We start from the raw sequence: 21635 nt of genomic DNA on the forward strand, positions 1-21635 counted from the left end.
CCTTCAGGAAGCCTTCCTTGGCTGGCTAAATCCAAATTAAATCTCCATATTGTGGCCCCTCATCACAGACAGGATTTTCCCCTCAAATATTTTAATTATTTATTTATTTTGGGGATTTTGTCAAAGTGAACAGCCCATGAAGGAAAGGATTGTATTTTTCTATTTTCCCTAACCCTAGCATTTAGATATATTACTAGCATGTGGAAGCAAATGAATCAATAGATAAATGAAAGACTGGATGAAATCAGAGTTATGTAGGCATGAATTCCATAAAATATTTTTAAAGAGATCATTGGTACATTAAGTGAAATTTTGAAGTAACATTTATATTTTTGGTAATTATAAAATTGCTTGAAAGCAATTTAGTAAATTTAGAACACTATAAAGTACAATCACTCATTATTCTACCACTCAGAGTTAACCACAATTAAATTCTGCATCTATCTATTTGCAGTACTTTTTTCTCCTCCTATGGACCTAGTCACATCTATTAAATGAAACTGGAATAATTATGCATATTACCCTATTTTGCCCTGCTTTGTCAATTAATATGATACATAAAATATTTTCCCATGCCAACAGATGATCTTTAAAAACATTTAACAAACATTTAAAAAAAAATATTTTTAATTTACTTTAAATTGTAAAACTTTCACTTTTCTTTAACAGAATAAAGAAAAATTATTTGTATATATATGTGGGCAAATGCATGCATGTTCATATGTGTGTATGTGTTTTAAGACCTAGAGTAACTTCAGTTACTATCTGTATCAGAATGGAGAGGTTAATTTTTTGTTATTTAGAAAATATATTTTTAAATTCTCACTGAATATGATGAAAATATTTCACTTGTTTATTTAGCAGATAAGCTCAATTTGAAAACATGCAAATGCTATCAGAACTGAATTTTGGCCCATCAGTATACCCAAACAGAGGTAGCTCTCAGACTTTAATCTAAAATGAAACAAAATTCTCTAAAGAAAAATTTATGCAATCATTCTGAAAAGCTAATTGTTATTCTTCTCACATTTTGTATAAACTTTAAAGTGTATACAAATACTGCATTTTAAAATTTGTATATTTTTGTTTTTAATTCTAAAATCATTTTAACTACCATAGATTAAAATGGGAACAAAATAATAATTCACCATTTTAAAAAAATTTAATAATACATTTCCTTTTTGAGAATGAAAAATTCCAAACACACACAAAAAAAGAGAAAATAGTATGGTGGACTGCCATCTAACCATAATCCTGATTTAATAAATTAAAGATTTTGCCTATTTCCTTTTCAGAAATTTGTTTTGCAATTGATATCTTCTCATTAGAATCCAAACAAGTTCTGTGTATTGAATTTGGCTGTTATGTCTCTTAGTTCTTTAAATGTAGAGTGATTCCTCTTCCTTTCCCCCTACCCCACCCACCACTGACTTGTTGAAGAAATGGGGTCAGTTTTCTTAAGCAATGTCTCCATTCTGGACTAATGCCTCTGGTGTCTTTTCCCTTCTTGTTTCCTCTGCCTTGTATCTCCTGTAACCTCCTTTGAAGGCTTGTTTAGAATTGGTTCAATTTCACTGTTGCTGTTCTAAGAGTACTTCCTATTACATCATATCAGGAGGCATATGATGACTGGTTTCTCACTTTTCATAATGTTAGCATTGATTCATGCCTGCTCTTTCAACACTTCATCTAATGGTTTGATCCTTGATAATATTTGAATGAATTACTCCTTAGTGGTTTTAAAAAGGTAATTGTAAATTTGTCACTCCTTCTATTTAATCTTGTTAATAAAAATAATGTATTTCATAAAATATTTTATGCAAAATCAAGAATTTTTTATAAATATTTGGTAGAAAATCAAGAAAGTATGGAACAGTGTAAAAGAATTCCTCATAAGCTTTCCTCCTAAGATAATTTTATGATCTTATAATGCATATTTAATTATTATATTTCCAACAATTTGGATCAGAATATGAAGGACTTTATGGCTTCTTTTTTTCATTTAAAATGAAATCATATATGATGTTTAATAATTACATTGTATCCTGTAACTGGTATATTGGGTCCTATTTCTGTTAGCTCTCATTAAGATTTGTGTTTTTAAATGCTTCCAGAGTCATTTAAATTTTGTTTTATCTTTAGCTATGTAGTGAACTTTTAAAAAATTCCTAATAGTTTGGAAGATATGCATACAATTTAAACATTAATTTTAGAGTTTAATTTTAAATATTTCACTTTGTAATTGTCTTTTTTTCTGCAAATTAAAAAGAAACATATCCATTTGTGTTCTTCTTTTTCTTTCTAAAACCTAGGGTTTTAGGCACAAATTATTGTTGCTAAATTAATATTTTTCTTCATTACTTCCTCTGTCAAGATTAATTAGGACAAGCCACATGAGTAGAATTATTTGAAGGTAATTTTGACGTTTATCGATTTAGATTCTCTGTGAAAATTCTGTTGTTTCACAGCTTCTCCATTCTTGATATCATAATTTTTATTCATGTGTCATTTATCCACAAATTATTACTTGCTTAGACACAGACTTATTGAGTCACAAGTTTTTTGTCTGCAAAATCTGGAAATGTGGTCAAATGCATTGAAGAGGAGAAATCTAAGGCCATCTTGATATATGTTCCTTTTGGGGCAACCTCTTTATTCTCTTCTGGAGCTTCATAAAGTATTTTCTTAATCCTGGTCAATTTAAAAGATGTCATCATTATGAGGAGCCTTTGTACTTTGTTATTCAAACATATGTCTCTTTCTACTTATGAAAAAAATTCTTCAGTTATTCCTGTTTTTCACTTAGTTTCCTGTCCTCCTGAAGAACGATAACATTTTTTGGTTTGGCCCTTTGTTCTCAGACCTCCATTTTATACCTCTTCTTATTGTGTACATTTTGTAGTGCTTTTCTCAGTATTCCACGGGCTTCTCAAGTTTGTATTCAATAGCATCAATCTGCTTTTTGTAAAATGTAAATTCCTTTCTTTATTGCGTCCAATACAGATTTTAAGTTTACTGTTTCTTGGCAATCCCTATTTATTTCACCATCTCTCTTTTTATTCACGTGCTTTTTAAATTTATCTTAATCTCTCCTTTTAGCTTTTAACCAGTGTCTTTTGACATCCTGCTGAGTATACCAAAAAGTTTTCCGAAATCTTACTTTGGTTCCTAGAGGAAATAATATTCACTGAGCTGCTTTCTTTCTAAGTAGTCAAAATGATATTCCATTTATCATTTTTGTAGTATAGTCTCATAGAATGTGTTTCTCTGCTCACTAATTCTTGTATGTAGAGAAATCTTTCTAGAGATTTTGCCAGCAAATACATTGTGAATTGTTTTGGGCTTCACTTTTTGCCAGCTTAAGGCTGGCTGAATTTCCTTCTTCTATAGTTGTCTAATACTCTGATAAGATTATTTACAAGGAAAACGACAACAATAACCAACGTCTTAGAAAATACTCCTTGTCTGACAAAAGGCACAGTTTACCAATTTTCAAAAATCATTTTGGATATTAAATCATTTGGTTGCTGGACAAATCAAGTTTCAGAGGTAAATAAAATTTTTTTGGTTAGATTCTTTCATTTAAGTGTTCCTGTTAACAATAGATATTACAACAAATATTATCGGTGATAGAATTTCAAGTGTATAGTAAACAAAAAAAGCAAGACTTAACTTTATGGATAAATGCAGTAACAACAGCTGTATTGTTGTTGTGTTTTTTGTGTATGTGTTTGTGTGTGTTTTCAGTGCAGACATTTAATGTTCTCCCACTGCCCCGGCCACCTCCCACTGTCCTCCTGAGGCCCTCTGCCCCTAGGTACCCCTCACCCTGATCCCTGGACACAGAGCACAGGAGCACACCAACCATCAGCACTCCTTTCCAGGGACCTAGGGAGAGACAGAAGAAAAGGCTTCCTCTGCAAGAGCAGAGCTGGAGGTCCAGAGGCCACAGAGTGAAAAGAAGGAAGAATGAAACTCTCATTCTAGAAAGTGAGGGGGATATTCATGGGGAGTCAGGACAAAAGAGCTGATAGATGCAAGAGGAAACAGTAATGGGGTCAGAGTTCGGACTTCTCCAGGCTTAGGCTGCTGCCTGTTGTGGGCAGGCTGATGGCCTGGTGTACCGTAGCTATAAGGCAAGTCTGAAGAACAGCCCTAGAAGCTGGCAGAATGTGCTCAGCTGACACCTCATGGGCAGCAGCTATAATAACGCTTTCTTAAAAGTAGCCTCTTCTGTTTGTTTCAGTGATTCTAGCAACTGTAGGTCATTCATTTCTTTAAAAAAAATATCTATTTTTACAAGACTTTTTCTGACCTCCTGGCTCTATAATTTTTTCCTTCCTTATTAGATAGGTTTTTTTCCTCACAATGTTATATGACTGTATTTGTACATAACTCACTTCTAGAAGTATGTCTTAAGTTAAATATAACAAGATGAAGCTGCTGGTCCTTGGAACATAGGGATCATTCAATGACTGTCACTGACTCTACCTTACAGGAAAAGAGGCATGTCATATGTTTTTGTATTGTACTGCAGGCCTTGGTCCAGTACCTTGGCCCTGGAAGATGATTAATAAATGTTGTTGAGAAGCCTTGGGAAGGCATGAATCCTCAGCAGTTACCAGAAATTCAGTATGAATTTGAATGTTTGGAACCAGGAATCAGGATCAGGAATTTCAAATCTAGAATTCTAGACTCAACTTCCCTTACAGACCAGATGGATTCAACCTAACATATTTTGAGAGAATAAGTATAAACCTGGAGACTTCAAAGGATTCTATGGCTAAATAAGGACTTAACTACAAGTAATGATTAAGAAAAGGACAAGCACCAGGTACCACACTAGGTGCTTCATATATATTATGTCATTTAACAAAACTAACAGCAGGAGAAATAAATAAAAGTACAAAGTACTTAAATACATTTTTACATTGTCTACAAATGTATTTAAAATGCAAGCACAACTTTCATGTTAAGATCCCTATGCATATTTATCCAAATATAATTCTAACTCTGGCCCCATTGATAGGGGGAGAGATTGATCCACTGGCTTATGCTGCAAGTGGTAACCAGTGATGTAGAAATGGCCAAAGGAAAGTAGAATTCCATATGAATCACAAAGAGAAGGGCAGGCTTATTTCGCACGTTATAATTTCTTGTTTTTGGAAAAAGAGAGTGGAAAGGAATGGAGATGAAGGATGAGGTTAAAGCTTCACCTTGCAGTATACCTGTTAACACCTCACTGATACATCATTAAGATGAAACAGTGGAGGTTTGGGGTTCCAGACTTTATTTATTTCCCCTTAAATTCAAATGTCCTTCCAAGGGCTCCTGGACTTTGTATTAAATCTCCAGATACTTGCAATAATATCTAGCTACTGTAATCTATTTCACAATTTTTTTTCTAGCCAGTGGGGAAATTGTTGCTTAAAGGGGAACAATTACTAAGAAGAAAAGTTTAGATATGTTGAGAGATGAAATATTGAACAAATTAATCAATTTAACAGTTAGAATCTCTACTCTTGAAGAATATATTTTCAAACTGAGGCAAGTACTATGTTTTTTTTCCTGTATTATAATATTTTTTTATTTTAAGTAGTGTGAAACCATAGATGAAAATATGTTAAACATTTTGTAATCTAATAGCTACTCAATACATACTTGATAAATCTTAATTGTGAAGATTTGTACATCTTCATATTTTCAGTATTACTCTTTTCCTTCCTGCCTGCCTGTTTTCCTTTCTGCTTTCCACTATGTCTTCTTTTGTCTTTGTTTAAAAATATTTATTCATCTATTCTTTGTGCAAAATACCATGTAGAAAGATAAAGCTGGGTAATAAAGTGTCTGTGTTAGAGGCACCTCAATGCTGATAGGAAGATAAGACACATAAAATAAAAGGTAGGTTACTGAGGAAGTTAGGCCACAAAAATAAAGAGTACAAGAGATTAGTTTTATCAAGGTGGTCATGGTATGTGACCTAGTTCTTGAATCTATTTATTTGTGTATTTTTTTTTAATTCATAGCAAATAATTTTGAGGACCTAATGTATACTAAGCGTGTTTCCAAGCACTTACTATTAGTAAATGATGTATCGTAGTCTGTGCTTTCATTGATCTTACCATGAAGTAAGGAAAATGGTTAATTGATGAAAGTGTATGACAATGATATGATTATAATAAAAGCTCTCTAAGAGACCTAGAGTATGCTATGAGAGCATATAGTAAGAGACCTAAGTTAGAGATCTTAGGGAATCCTTTGTTGAGGAATTGACCCTAAAATGGAGCCTTGAAGAATGAGTAGGGATTAGCCTGATGAGTGGTGCAATTATGGGGGCAGGAAGGTCTTCCTAATTTCTGACTTAGGTGGTACAGTTTATATGAAGATCTCAATGTCAGCAAGATGTTGGCCCTTTGAGGAAGAGAAGGAAAACCTTTGTGGGAGGAATAGAAAGCTAGGAAGGGAGTGGTTTGAGATGAAGCTGGCAAGATGAGAGATGGAGGCACTATCCTTGCTAGCGTTGAAAAATACTGATCTCATGAGTGAGGTCACTGAGAGATTTTATGCTAAAGTAGTTGATGTTGCTTGGCCAGTGAATTAGAGGGAAACTCAGACTATCTCAGGATTTCAGATTAGAGGCAATAATACCTTAGGTTATGTGTGGTTTGGGCAGTGGAGATGGACAGAAGTGAGCGGTTCGAGATCTATTTGGGAGGGAAATTGCTGGTCCACTGAAGAGAGAGTGTCAAGAGGTGACTAAAGTTTCTGGCAGGAGCAATGGCAGATTGTGATGCCCTTTTCTGAAATAGAGGAACACTTGGGGCAGTTTAAGATCATGAATTTAAATTGGAGACATTTTCAGTTTAAGATATTCATGAGACAACCAAGTGGAGATTTTAAGTGGGCAATTGAATAGATATGTGTGCAACTCAGAAGACAGATTAGAGCTGAAGGCGAAGATGTGAGTGTCCTGGGTATAGGATAGATTTTAAAAACATTCGAGTCTTAAGAATGGATACTATTTGGACCCATGATTTTAAAATGTATGCATCATTCTTGTATGTGATTTTGGCATTCTCAGCAAAAAATATTTTTTCCTCTTGAGTATATACCTCTAACATTATAATAGAACTTCTCTATTCTAGATTAAGTACTTACATTTTTTTCATTAATTTCTTATCATGAATTTTCCCCAGAGAATGGACTTTGGGGATAATTTATTAGAAGTTATTTGATTAGTTAAATAATTTCTTATGTCAGGAACTTTTGTAAGTAGCACAATTTCTCCCCCTAAGGAATAGGATTGAGTGTTGAAACCTTTTAAAAATTAGCCAGTTTTATAATTATCTTCTAATTTGTAGCTAAAAATAAGTCCTGTTTCAAATAAACCTAATTTTTCATTTCATCAGGTTTCTGTAACTTTGTTCACATTGTAGGATCTAACTGAAACACAAAATGTACTGTCATGATAATTTAAAAGCATATTTTATTCACTAAGTAACTGTATAATCTCTACTAAAAATATCAAAATTGATTCATTGGTGTTTCAAAAAAACATTTCAAAAGTTTCAAAAATATTTTTTAAACCTTCAATATACATATTGCATACATAATGGCATAAATTACTAGAAAAGCATGAACAAACAAACCACGACTTTGAAGGCGTTGTTAAACAGAATAGAAAGGAGTAGGAAAATCCTCCAGTTTATCACAAGGATGTAACCTTGAACTAAAGCAAGACTAGCTTTACTCATAAAATATATTCAAGGTTTAAAGAGCCAGTTCATTTTGCCACTTCAAAGATAAAATTAAAATCTCAACTGAATTATTGGTCTAAAAATACTTCATAATGATTTAAAATACCAGTAAAATTACAATGGTTTTTTATCAGAAGTTTCTTAAAATGTAACCGTCTTTATTATTTTACAGATTTACTAAATTAGGATCTGAGTACAGGTACATCTTTGCAAATATATCCAGATACTCAGAACTGAATAGTTCACATAGGTTCTTGAGAATTTGCTGATTAGGTATTATTTCTCTGTTTGTAAAATCTATTTTTAAAAGAGTGATTTTCTTCTAGTAATCATACTGTTTTCTAACTTGTAGAATTACTTTGTATCATTACTCAATATCGTACTGTGTTTTCTTTGTCCCAAAGGAATTGCCTACGACCCTCTGATGTTGAAACACCAGTGCATTTGTGGCAATTCCACCACCCACCCTGAGCATGCTGGACGAATACAGAGCATCTGGTCACGGCTTCAAGAAACGGGGTTGCTAAATAAATGTGAGGTAATCCTGAATTGGCCACACTCTTTTACTTACTTAAATAAATCATGTAAAGAGGCCAATATTCATTTGGGTAGTAGCAGAAAAATGTTAACCATGCAGGGCAAACACTGTGATTGAAGAACCGTTGGACATCTGTAGCTCAGAACTTTCCCTCTGCCCTGGGCTGCGACCACAATAGTAGGTACTCAGTGAAGACCCACGGGCTGGGCAGCTTCCTGGTCTGTGCCTGCTATGATTGAAACATGAGTTTTGTATGCATGATAGCCTTTTTTTGTTTCTGACTAAGTATCATTTATTGAGTTAATCTTCTGAGAAACTCTTTGCAATCAGTTAAGTGCTAAGTAATTGTTATATTTTATTTTAAGAGAAATTCTGATACTCAGATATATGCCAATTTTGCCTCATTTGTAAGATTAACAATCCTCTTAACCAGAAAAGTCACAAAAATGAAGGAATTTGAGCTAATTTATTTCTCTGGTTCTTCCCAGATTGAAAGTCTACCATTCATCTTTTACAGTGGCATTCATTTATATGACAAACACTTTCATACTCTTTGGTCAATTTTGGATTGACTTTATTGATTTGATGTTTTTGAGATAACAGTTTAGAGGCCAAAACACTCTTGTTTTCTATACAATTCCATATGGAGTGCATAGAGTTGACCAGCAGGGAGATTTATTTGTGGCAGACTGGTCTTAATGGATAACACACATTTTATTCATGTGAATAATCTTATCTCACCTTCACATCCAGTGCATATGCTTTCCTGTTTGGCAGTCTTTATGTGCTTTTGTCAGCTGAGGGAGGCATCTCTGTTTACATTTTTGTACACTGAGGTCTTTGTTATATACTTAAGCAAATGGCATGGTCCCAAGTAGCCCAAATTGGCAATGGCTGAGCACAGCCTTGAAATATGTGATTCGAAATGATATCCCAAAAATCTGTTACCTTAAGGGGGAATGTTTATGAAAGGAGCAAAATGCAGAAATAAATGGAATGTGTTATGGTTCACTTTGGTGTTAAAATTTAAAAGTCTATCATCCTTTTCTGATAGTCTTTGTTTTCAATTCCTCATATGTCACATTAATTTTAGTTCTATATTATTTGAAGCTATGCAATTCAATTTCTGCAGCATTGACTGATGTGATATCAGATACAGGATGAAATGTCTGAAGAACTGTGGAGATAACAAGAATGAATGAGGCTAGCCCCAGACCCGTCAGTCAAATAAGTACTCCCTTGCAACAACTTAATCACAAAATTAACAAATAATGCCCATGAGAGCCCAGATTAGCAGTTTTGTTCTTAATGAAGACCAAGCACCCAGTCTGATCCCAAACATCACATATCACAGAGCACCATTTTCCTAACATGGGGTGATAGCAGTCCACCAGGTGTTTATTCTATTAGGTTATGAAATTGTTGAATATACATATTTACTTGCTCCTGCTTCTGCTTTGACTTTATGAGATACTGACTTAATCCACATCCTGAAAAGGAATTTTTTAAATCATTTAAAAACAATGAACTCAAAGACACCTATGAATAAAATGTCCCACTGCCCAGTGTGAAGGATTATAGGAATATTCAAAATGGAACTTTAGAAATCAAGAATTAAGTAAATACCCATTACCCTTTTCTAGAAACTCTAGATTCTATATAAGATTTAAAAAAAAAGAGAGAAAATGTATGTTTTCATGACTTACTTTTTCTTCCTGATTGTTCCTACCAGAAGGGTAGGGAGGGAAATAAAAAGGGAACAGAGAGAGATTCTTCCAAACCAGTTTAGCCCACTCAGAAGTATAGAACCTATTTCTTTAGCCAGTACTACCCCCAGCCTATTCCTTTATTAAACAAAATTGAAACAGTTGATCCTTTTTCTTTGTGGATTTTTTTTAAACTTTGATTTAACAAGTTAATTCTAATATACACATTTATTAATACATTCTTGAACCTTAATGCAAGGAGGCTGAACTTTCTATCTCATACCACATTATTTTGAAAATTTAAATGTTGTGAAAGTTGAACATACAACAGATCTTCATGCCTTTTAGCAATTCGCCAAATCTTATCACAACCAAAATTGCTCAGGAACCAAGAGAAGAACACATCTTAAGTAGCCAGTGGTCAAAATGGAGCTGAGTACATGGTACCTGAAGGGGAAGAAGGTTCCCACCCTAAAGAGTGTCCCGGTTAGCGATCCTGAGCCTTCTAGAGGGAGCAGGGCCAGTGCCTGCGTCTGCATATTGGAGTTCACTGATTCACCCCGAGAGAGGAAGTTAGGCCCAGCTCTGGTGTGAGTGACTTATTTACCAAGGTACTGAAGGACTCAAATATGGAGAATCAAGTATGTGAGAGCCTCTCCTCAGGCTTTTATTTCTAAATTGTCTAGGTGCATCTATCAGAAGACCAACTATGGAGTTAAAATTTCTGCTTGCTAAGCCCTCAGGGAGTTTGAGTGCCAGCCCTGGCCCTGGTATGTAAGTTATCACTCTCTCTTAAGCGGAGTGAGTGAACTCCCCTCTTGGTTGTGGGAAACAAAAATGCAATCCAATTTTCTCAGAACAGGGAGATTTATTAGACTGAATAAAAAAGAATATGATCTCATGGGAATTTCATACATGCAAACTGGGTCAATGCATTGTTTGCCAATATCAAGATAATAATCTGCCATCTTTGAACTCCATTTTTCTACCAGGTCTATGTAATCATTCATGGCTAGAGATCCATGGGTACTTGCAGAGAAGGAATCTACAGAGCTCTGGGGTTCTTTGGCTGGCCAGCAAGCAGAACACTGTGCCTAGACATGTGGCAATCATTTATCGATTACTGTGGAGCTCAAACTTCAGCATATATCAGAATCATTCGGAGAGTTTGTTAAAACACAAATCGCTGGGCTCCATCCTCAGCATTTCTTATCCATTAGCTCTAGAGAAAGGTCCAAGAATTGGTATTGCTTATAAGTGTCTGGGTGGTCTGACGATGCTGGTCTAGGGGCCACACATTGAGAAGCACGATATATCCATTCAGCAATATTTATCCAGAATTTGAGATTGCCAGGCAGCTGGAGATACAATACGGAGTAGGAAAGGTACAGCCCCTGCCTTCAAAGAGGTTACCATTTGGTAGGATCAGCAGGCTTTAATTAAATAATCACAAAAATAAATACATAATTACAAACTTCCAAGAGGTTTTGAGTCAATGATATACTGCCGGTCATGTTGAAGGCTATTATTGATTGGGCTGGGGGCAGAAACAAAATAAGGAAGACTCCATCTTACCCTGATACCTTGACAGCGTCAGGGTAATCCTGTGAGTAAGGATGTAGATGTTATGTGTCGGGATGTGCAGAAGGACACATCCCAAGCCTTCTACTGAAGAGCGCGCCCTTCTTCTATCTCTATGCAGGATTCTTTGTTTATAGGGTTACTATTCACTGGGACAACATGTAAGGAGTCTCATGCCAGCTGGCAGGCAGAGAAAGTCAGCTTTCCTCAATCAGCAGAACAGTTGATTTTGCAATTAATTAAATGGCAATGAAATGATAGAAAAGATGGCAATTTGAAAGTATTTAAAGGGCCCATTTCTTTCAAGATGGTAGACTGATCCACAAATTAAACATATATTGTAGCAGTTCATTTTAGCAGTAAATTCAATCAAAGGTTATGGTAAAACATTAGAGTGGACCTTAGTTCTGTCATTAATTTTCTGTGTACTTTTGTCAGATCATTTAATCTCACTGATTGTTGGTTTCCCCATTTGTAAAATGAGTGTGTTAGGATATTTGCTAGGATTTCCTCCAGCTCTATTACTGTATGAAATTAGAAGGGCTAAGGAGGCCATTTGGAGCATAAAGTTTTCTTTGGTTAAGAGCAGTCTCAATTTCTAGGATGTTTTAGTAAACACAGTGCTCTTAGGTGGTAAGCTATAGTGTGAATTGGCTCTTTTTACTAGTCCTGTTTGGCAGCCAGAGAAAACATCAGTCCTCATTATACTAGATTACAGTGGTTACATGGGTTAACTTCTTTTGGCTTGATGTGGCTCTGTTTGGAAAAAAAAAAAAAAAAAAAAGAGGCAGTTAGTAGTCCTTCATGCCAATGCCATTTAATATTTCCCCTTTCAAACCATTCATACTAGGGTAGTGATTCTGTTTGTAGAAAAAAGAACCCGCAGCTTTATTGTCACTATGAGCAATGGATCTGGAGGGGTCAGTTGGTGTCCTTTTCAGGAATGAGCTCTTTGATTAGGTGGCTAGGTTTCGAAAGTGTGTGTGCTCCTGAAGAAAAGAATGCACTCTGCTGTGCTTAAAAAATGGCAGAGATTGACCTGTCATCTGTTAGAATTGCCCTTGCAGTTGTTTTTCCAGAAGTGCTCATGACTTGCAGCCCCGCCAAGCCAACCACACATTTGTTTGCACTCACATTTGTTTTGAGAATAATAACATTTTATAATATTTTGGTTGTATTTCACATTATGTGAAATTTGCATTGCCTGTTTGTGACTAATATTGAATAACTTTTTTTCACTTAATTCATAAGCAAAAACCATAAGCAACATACTGTGCTGAAATGTTTAACTCTTTTTGTTTAGGTGCCAATGAAAAGTAATTACAAAACAATTCTGAGACACAAAAGCCAAGCCATTGTTGCCTCTTCTAGGATTTCCCAGAAATTGCAATGAGAAAAATTTGACACTGATTATTGTCAAATGTTAAGATGCCAGGGAGCTCAGGGATAGAGTCTCCAGCACACTTTCTTGCATACACAGGGGCTTTTATAATACCTTTTGCAAAATCTAAAGAAAGAAGTACATTGCTTTGTGTCAATACACTTATGGAATGTGCAGGTTTCCTGACATCAAGGCTGCCAAGCACTGAATGCTGAAAATTAAAGGAAATTCAATTAAACATTTGTTTTATAGTGTAATCTAACTAGATGGCAGCACATAACAGCTTACTGTTTTGTTTAGTTTGCAAAAGAATTGTATGTGTGTGTGTGTATATGCATGTGTCTTAGAATTTAACCACCAAGCAATAAGGAACTCAAAAAAGGAGGGATGCAGCAGTCTCCTGAAGCAGTACAAATGATCTAGATGGAATGAGTAAACAGGGTAACATTGTATCATTATTATGAGAGATATTTATTATCACTTTAGAGTGGACCCAGACAGAGAAATTGATTAAAAAGCAATAATAATAAGTATGCAGCCTATAAAAAGAATTAGGAGGTTTTGGATCTTTTTTGTTGTTTTCTTTTTTATTTCTGCTTTTTAAAAAGGAAGAATTAATGTGGGAAACAACCAACAAAATTAAAGGAGACGCTGTCCTGATAATACTTCTAAAGAAATATAGGAAATTAGAAAACAGCAGCATGAAAATTATTAACAAAAATGAATAGTTATGTTTATTCAGTCATCTGAAAATTGAGAGGAAATTTAGTTCACGTGTGATTACTACAGAAAAGCAATGCTTTAAAACAAACCATTAAAACAGTCACTTCAACTTAAAAAATAATTGCAATGTGGAAGATTCAGATACATAAAAGAAATTGTGAAAATTGAGCAGCTAAATTAAGGGATGACTTTTTTTTTCTTGCTTTTCTGATAAGCACAGTAATTTGATACAGGTAGAAATAAAACTTAAAAACTTATAGAGTGAATATTCTTGTTACTGCTCTAGCCTTTTATTATTGAATGGGATTGGCTGTTTTTCTGAGGTGCTTTTCAAATTACTCCATATGCTAACATACGTTTAAGTAAATAAGAACTGAATCAAGCATTATTACATAAAAGTGGAAGGCACTTGTCATTTTGAAGATCAAACAGACCTTTTTTACTCCCCACCCTCCCCTCTGCCAACCATTTATTTTAGGCATTCCATAATAACAAATGTTGGTTAGTATAGTATTGTATACAGTATAGTATAGTATATAGTATTGTATTCACTTATGAGCGGGAAGACTGGACAGCTCCCTCTGACATGTGGTTCTCAATCTTGGCTGCCCATTAGGATCCACAGGGTAGCTTTTTAATATCTGGATGTCCAGGCTATCTCCCAGACCACATTAACTGAAAGTGGTGGAATAGGATGCAGGCTTCAGTACTTTTCAGACCTCCCTGACTGATTCCAAGGTACAGCCAGCAGTAAGAGCCTCTGCGATAGAAGCTCAACTTCTTAACATAAGCTTAATGAGGGAGAGACAAACAGGTGAGTGGAGTCAAATATTTAGGGCTGAAAGAGTTACACAAGTAAGCGTTTACCTCAGAAACAAAGGTGGTGTTAACTCAGAAGTGAGTTACACAAACATTTTTAAAAATTGAGGAAAGCGTCCATTACGTTGAAGTTGTCACAGCCTAGAAATATAAGCTCTGAAAAATAATCTTATTTTTCAGTGATAATGAAACCTAAAAAATAGGCTTCAAGGAATAGCTTGAGTCCTTTTGAAAACCTCCAGTCATAGTAACTTACTGCAATTATTATATTCGATTGCCCAAGGCAAATCCATAAATCAAAGTAAGGTACAATTATTGAGCTTTTATTATATAGAAGGTTATTTCAATAGGTTTGTATCATTTGGGGGCTAAAAGGGAGCTTTGAAGTAATATGGTTGAACCTCCTCATCTCTATAGAGGTGCTTCTTAGGGGGGCAGTAGATCCATTAAAGGCAAGTGAGAGTCAGGGTGAGAACACAGGCCCCTGACTTTCTTTCCATGTGACCAGTCGGAAGGATGAAAAGCCTGCTATGCTGCCTGCATGCTTAATTGCCTCCTTCCTTCTTTCAGTCACCTTTGCTTATGAGGAAAATTCCGAGGAGAACAGATTGTTAGAACACGGGGGAGAAATGGAAGGAGAGAAGGCAGTTGAGGTGGTGGTGGTGGTGGTGGTGGTGGTGGTTGGAAGCCATCTTTTATGAGACATTTAAAGAAGAAAATAGTTGTAGTCTTTGAAAACTTCAGTAGGTACAGTTGGGCATGAGCAATGGGACCAGATTTTTGTGTTTTTGAGACAGAAATATGTATTAAGAATAAAGAACAGGCTGTAAACTGACTCATTAAACATTAAATAAGGGATGCGTAGCAGGGGGTGACTTTGACACTAATAAGTTATATATGATTTTTTCCCTTAACTCTTTAAGTCTACAACCCTGTGGATTCTTGTAGAAAAAAAAAGTTCCCATATTTAGGGACAGTGGATGAAATATTTTCAGAAAATGAGATATTTCAGTGGAAATTCTTGCTTAATATGTCACCACTTTGAAAATGATTAAAGAAAATGGGGTCTCCCCCACCAGAGGCAGGTACTTTGACTTGTCAAATGTAAGCTGAACATTTTCTCTTAGTTTTGAACTGCCACAAAATGAGTCCTTTCATGTCCTCAATAATACCAAACCAATGCAATCAATCTGTTCTGCTAAATTATTTCTAGTTCCCTAACCAAAGGCACTGCTTTTTCATGCATTTTATCATGATTTTATGCCCTTTATTATATTTTACAAAAGGTTCTGATTCCTCCAGGGCCAATGAGAACTGATTAGGACACTGGCCCCAGTCCAGGCTTTGAACACAGGAGGGGAAGGAATAGAACTGTTTCCTTTTTTCCCTGCTCCTTGGCAGAAAAAAAAAATACGAATCTATACCGTGTGTGTGCTCTGTGTGTGGGTGGGTGTGGGTAGGCTGCATTTTATCCTGTCACAGTATGACTTTGTAGATCATGTTCAGAACATTCTTTCTATAATCAGGTTGCATTAAGGGCTTTATTTCAGAAAGAGTATTTCTTTAGGAAAGAACCCTAGTATGTTTTGAGACACAACTGGTCATTTTAAACAACTTTAGTCAGACTGCCCACGTGAATGTAGACCACTGTGGGTCTACACTGGGTCTGCTCTCAATAAGATCATATTCATTCCTAAGGTGCTTAGCACAGAACAGGCACTCACTGCACATTAGTTCCTTTCCCACTCTCAGGGAAGAAACTGGTTGCATGCAAGTCACAGAGAATGACACTGTAACAATGAACGATCGTACATCAAAGTGCTTCTTTATTAAGAAGAGGAAAGAAGGACTTCAGACTTTCATTCCTAGGCCTGTTTGGTAACATATTTAAGACCTATATTTGGATCTCAAGTGAGAATTCCCCAGGTGAACTCCATCCCTTAGTTAGACTGAATGTTCCAATATATGCAGAATGCTTAAAATTACTTTTGATCAGAATATCACAGATGCCTTTGGACAGATGTCCTACAGACCAAGTATCTCTGAGAATGGAAATCAGTATTTCCTAAATTAAGATTATCAAAGCACTTTATCCTAATTTGTGAGTCATTGTGTTGTTGACATTTGACTCAAGAGAGCATCATGAGAGAATTGAAGGAATAAAGGGTACACAGGAAATAGAAAATATGGGAAGAGATTAAATAGGAATATCTATATGTAAGCATAAACAAGCAACATAGTAAATTCTTTAAATAATACGAGAAAATGGGGAATGTTGGAGACCTCAATTTGAGATGAAAAGTTGAATGTGATAAATTTGAGGCATCTAATACAAAGTGTGGTTAAATGGAACTATTTCCAGGAGAGCCTATGAATTAAGAAATAGCAAAAGGTGTTGCTATTTTGTAATTTTTAGCTTAGTCACTCAGCAAGTTCCCATAGCAGTGCTCTTGTGAGATCCAAATCTAAAAAAATGTTTTCTCCAAATTGTTTGTCCAGATGAAAGCATTCTTCATATTGAATTGGTTTGCACCACTCTTTCTGTAGAAACATGTTTCTGTTAGAACATGTTTGTGGGGCTTCTTCTCCAGCAGTCAGAGAAGTGGTTGGTGATTACTGAAAATAATTACTTCCTTATAATTATTGCAGTTATTTTTAAGAAATGTTTTCCATGATAATAAAATGAAGCAGTGTGAAATACTTACTAGGAGTAAAAATGAAGTGGATAGAGAGGGGGGAAAAGAAATCAATGTGAAAACTTATGTATTGTGTTACCTTTTGATAGTGAGGAGAAGAATAAAGCATGAACTAGAAGAAAACATTTTTAGAATAAATTAATACTAGATATGTTGGACTAGATGGTGTATCCTTGCTGTTAGTTGACTGATATTACCCAGGGGATGACTGAGATTCATCAGGTGTCCTTTTTTAAGTTACCAGCACTTGAGCTGCTGTCGGTAATTAAAACATGTTAGCAGAATATTTTTCAAATGTTTGATTGATCATTCAGCTTGAATGCTAGTGGGAGTGTGGGGGATGAGTAAAGAGTTGGGACAAGATTGGCATCTATGGTATATAAAAATATATGACCAGCTTATGAAAATATATTTATTATTTATGATATTTAATGAGTTATATCAGATGCAACAATCTGATTTAGAGTTGGGGAAAATTTTTACAGCAAAGAAGAAAGGGAAAAATTGATGAAAGTTTTTGACTGTGGTAAAACCATGGGTCCCATTGTTGGTTACAGAACTGACATTGTTTAAGATATGGCTACTTCACTGTATCAGTGTCCACAATGTTAATGGCTATGGATTTCCTGGCCTGATAGAAATTAGAACTGGAAGCCCTAGTACTTCATGGTGTTCATTATTCTGCTAGACTAGGACTCATTGCCCCATCTGTTTCCAGTGCTCAGCTCATTCCAATTTTAGATGACTCAAACCTTGGAGTTCCCACTATTCATCTTGGGGGATTTTTTACAAGCTGAAATCTCACAGTTAAAATGTTTCCCTTGACGTGGGAGAGGAGGGCAGGCGGGGACCACCCTCGGAACAGGCCACCGGCGGAATAACGGCAATCCAGAACCCCAATTCCTAAGAATATGAAAGTGGTGATGACTCTTAGGAAGCATTGGCTTTAACTGAGAGTATGCAAGAAGACACCACTGGTGGATTCGAGTGTTTGGCCACAGTTCCAGACCTATGGTAGAAAAATACTCGGTGGCCACTCAGATTGTAATGGGTAGAGTGACTGGCTGGTGTGCAGGATTTTTGTTTCAGAAAGTTGGAAAACTTGCAGCAACTGCAGTAGGTGGTGGCTTTCTTCTCCTTCAGATTGCCAGTCACAGTGGCTATGTGCAGATCAACTGGAAGAGAGTTGAAAAAGATGTAAACAAAGCAAAAAGATTAAGAAACAAGCAAATAAAGCAGCACCTGAAATCAACAATATAATTGAAGAAGCAACAGAATTTGTCAAGCAGAACATTGTGCTATCCAGTGGATTTGTGGGAGGCTTTTTACTAGGCCTTGTATCTTAAGGATGAAGGTTCTATATCATAGTGGATTCAACTGTGACGAGAACAGTGCTGGCGACAAGGTGGTCTCTCAAGAGTACATGCCACCAGGTTCTCCAGGGCAAGGAAGAATGACTAGATGGACCATACTGAACTCACAACTTAGCATTGTGCCTTCTGAAGCTTGACAAACTAGTGTCTTCTACATATTAACCTGTATGATATATATGTATATATAATAGTATTCCTGATTAAAACATGGCTTACTTTCTTCATTTCTGGAAAATATGCATTTGTTTAGAAATTAGCCTATAAAAATACCATTGAGTATAGCTATGGAGAAGGAAAAAATCTGTTTGTTGGAATTATTCCCCAATAAAATAATTGCTTTTTTATTTAAATAAGATGTTCTTCATTGTGTTTTTTTAGTATAGTGTTAGCAATTAATACTTTGTATTATAGCTTCAACAATAAGGCTGACTTTTTTTGTAAGACATGTTTGCATTAAACTGAAAGACTGTAATGCCATTTTGTGGAAGGATTTGAAGATAATAGAATTATTAAAGTTATTAAGAGGCAAAAAGAAGTTTCCCTTTTATATTGACTTTGAACGTTCTCTTTTTCATTTTTATCTCATTACTTGTCATTCTATCTCTTTGGTTGTTCTGGTCTTCCATAAATTTGTTCAAACTTAATGTTTACCTGCAAGTCAGCTCCATCAGTAGCATGTTTATTGATCAGGTGATGGCTGACCAGATGACAATCAATAAATTTGCCTTAACCTTCGGCATTAGAGTTTTCATCTTACCTACCTGGGAATAATTTCTCTAAAGCATATTTTTATCTTTTCTGGAAATGTCGGTTGGGTTACTTAATGCTGGATGATAGTGTCAAAAATAGGGAAACTCAGTGCTACAGCAGAGGAAATTCCAGATTGTGTGTTTGTTCATTGGGCACAAAACGGCGGTGTCAGACTTTCTGCTGTTCATCACTCCCTTCCTGTTACCCTTTGAGCCATCACCATGCCTCTCTCACTGCGACCTGTTCATTTATTTTCAGTTAACAAGCACAACTCTTCCCCCATACCCAGCAAACCCAAGGAAGTATCAGTATATCAAGGCTTTCCCAGCCTGCCCCCTCAGTGAACCACGTTAACACTGAAGAGTGTGGGAGCAGAGCAGCCAAATCACCTTAGACTAGGGAGGTTGAATATGGAATTGTCCTGGTCCTCAGAGAGGAATCCTTGCCTTCTCATGTTTGCATGTCAGCTGATGGTTCTATGGTCAAGAATATGGGAGGACAGCAATTCCCTGAATAGATTCTCTTTGGATTTCACTGTACCTCTGCAGGTAAAGTAATATTTAGGTAATGCTAACATGTGGCAGTATATATTTTAGAGAAATATTAACTCTATCCAGATAATTTTGAAAGTGCAACAATTTCCAACAGTTAAGGTTGATGGACTTCACCCACCAAAACGACATTTATTGGGCTCACGAATGTGCCAACTGGGAAATGTGGCCAGGAAGAACACTTCGCATATTGCCTAACTGAGGCTTAACTTAATGTTCAGTTTTATGTTGAAGGATCATTGTTTGTTAGTTGGAGTCAAAGCCTCTGCCTACCCTGTGTGTAAAAATATTGACCATTCTAGAACGGTGTGTCTCAAACTATCTCTGCTTATGCAGGGAGTTCTGCTTTTGTTTAATTTCCAATCTGTCATAGATTATTATAAAATACAATAAAAATGAATTATTGTAAAAGTAAAATAGAAGTCTAAGGTATACACAAAAATACAATTCCTGTTTTTATATTAGATTCAAAACATGTAACAATTCTCTCTCAAATTGCTATAAAAGTTTCTAAATGTATTCTCTAAATTTCTGGACTGACCCCATCACAGACCATTAACAAGCAGTTCCCAAAGTGTTCTCAGTTGCACAGAAAACACTTTGAGTAACATGAGGTGACAGTCATGAAGCAATTATATTTGTGATAATCAGGTACGTTCAAATGAGTTGGTACTTTTGCCATTTAAGAAAGAATCAGGGCTTAGTTGGAACAACCTCTTAGGATGAGTGTAAAATAAGGTTTTAATAAATTTATTTATTTTTGGCTAAACAGTAGCTCCTGTTTGTTTATAAACTGATGTGTTTAAAAATAATTATTAATTTCTTTATTATAGTTTCATTGTTTTGCCAAAGAAAGACATGTTTTATGTCAATTGCCCATTTAGGAATGAGCAGTCCATTGGATCTGGGCCTTGCATGGACTGATTTTTCAAATACTATTATGGTCCTTTAATAAGCAGCTCAGTGTCACATTCCCGCCTGATGAGACTCAGCCCATTATTAATCATCTTAATGTGATTTGGGGGTCTTATTTTCTTCTAAATCTTGTCAGTAGAGTACTGTAGGCTTTTGCTCTTTTCTTTCAGCGAATTCAAGGTCGAAAAGCCAGCCTGGAGGAAATACAGCTTGTGCATTCTGAACATCACTCCCTGTTGTATGGCACCAGCCCCCTGGATGGACAGAAGCTCGACCCTAGGGCATTACTAGGTCTGTACTGACCTTCTCAGTACTGAGAACAGCATATACCAGCACTTTCCGTAGTTGGTGCAGGTGTCAGCTCAAAACACTGGGCAAGCAGTGTGACAGAAACATCAGTTATTCAACAGCATTGCTTTGTGGAATGAGCTGATTACAATAGAGACCAATGTAGTTTAGAAAATAACAATGCAAGTTCCATGATGTTTACTTTAAAATTAACCTTTCTTTGGCATTTATATAATGTCTTTAATGTACAGGAACAAATGCAGTGTTGAATTTGGTTGCTTACAATTTTAAATTAAAGATAAAAAGGTTTTCAAATTCTTTATGCAAAATTATCTTTACTTTTTCCATTTGTTCGTGTTTTTCAGTTCTTTTTTCTCTGACATTCATAAAAGGCATAGTGCATTTTTAAGTGAAAACTCATTTTTATGCTTAGCATACTACATTTTATAGGAGAATTGCATTTCAAGCTTTATTTAACGTGTTTAATGCTTGCTTTACCTATAAAGTTAAATATTAAGGTAAATGGCAGTGAAGAAAAACTAAGAAACATAATTCTT

At 35.6% G+C, this 21635-nt stretch overlaps 1 protein-coding gene and 1 pseudogene across 14 annotated transcripts in view; both read left to right on the plus strand.

Moving 5' to 3' along the window:
* The window catches only part of HDAC9 (histone deacetylase 9), a 996855-nt gene that overhangs the window by 692629 nt on the left and 282591 nt on the right, over positions 1-21635 (plus strand). For all 14 annotated transcript variants that reach the window (XM_037836859.1, XM_037836851.1, XM_037836858.1 and 11 more), the window contains 2 exons: positions 8162-8295; positions 20961-21081. In XM_037836859.1, the coding sequence (XP_037692787.1) occupies positions 8162-8295; positions 20961-21081 (255 nt within the window). The remainder of the gene's footprint in view (positions 1-8161; positions 8296-20960; positions 21082-21635) is intronic.
* Positions 15566-18547, plus strand: LOC119534782 (annotated as a pseudogene).

Source organism: Choloepus didactylus, chromosome 5, assembly GCF_015220235.1.
Source record: "Choloepus didactylus isolate mChoDid1 chromosome 5, mChoDid1.pri, whole genome shotgun sequence".
NCBI lineage: Eukaryota > Metazoa > Chordata > Mammalia > Pilosa > Megalonychidae > Choloepus > Choloepus didactylus.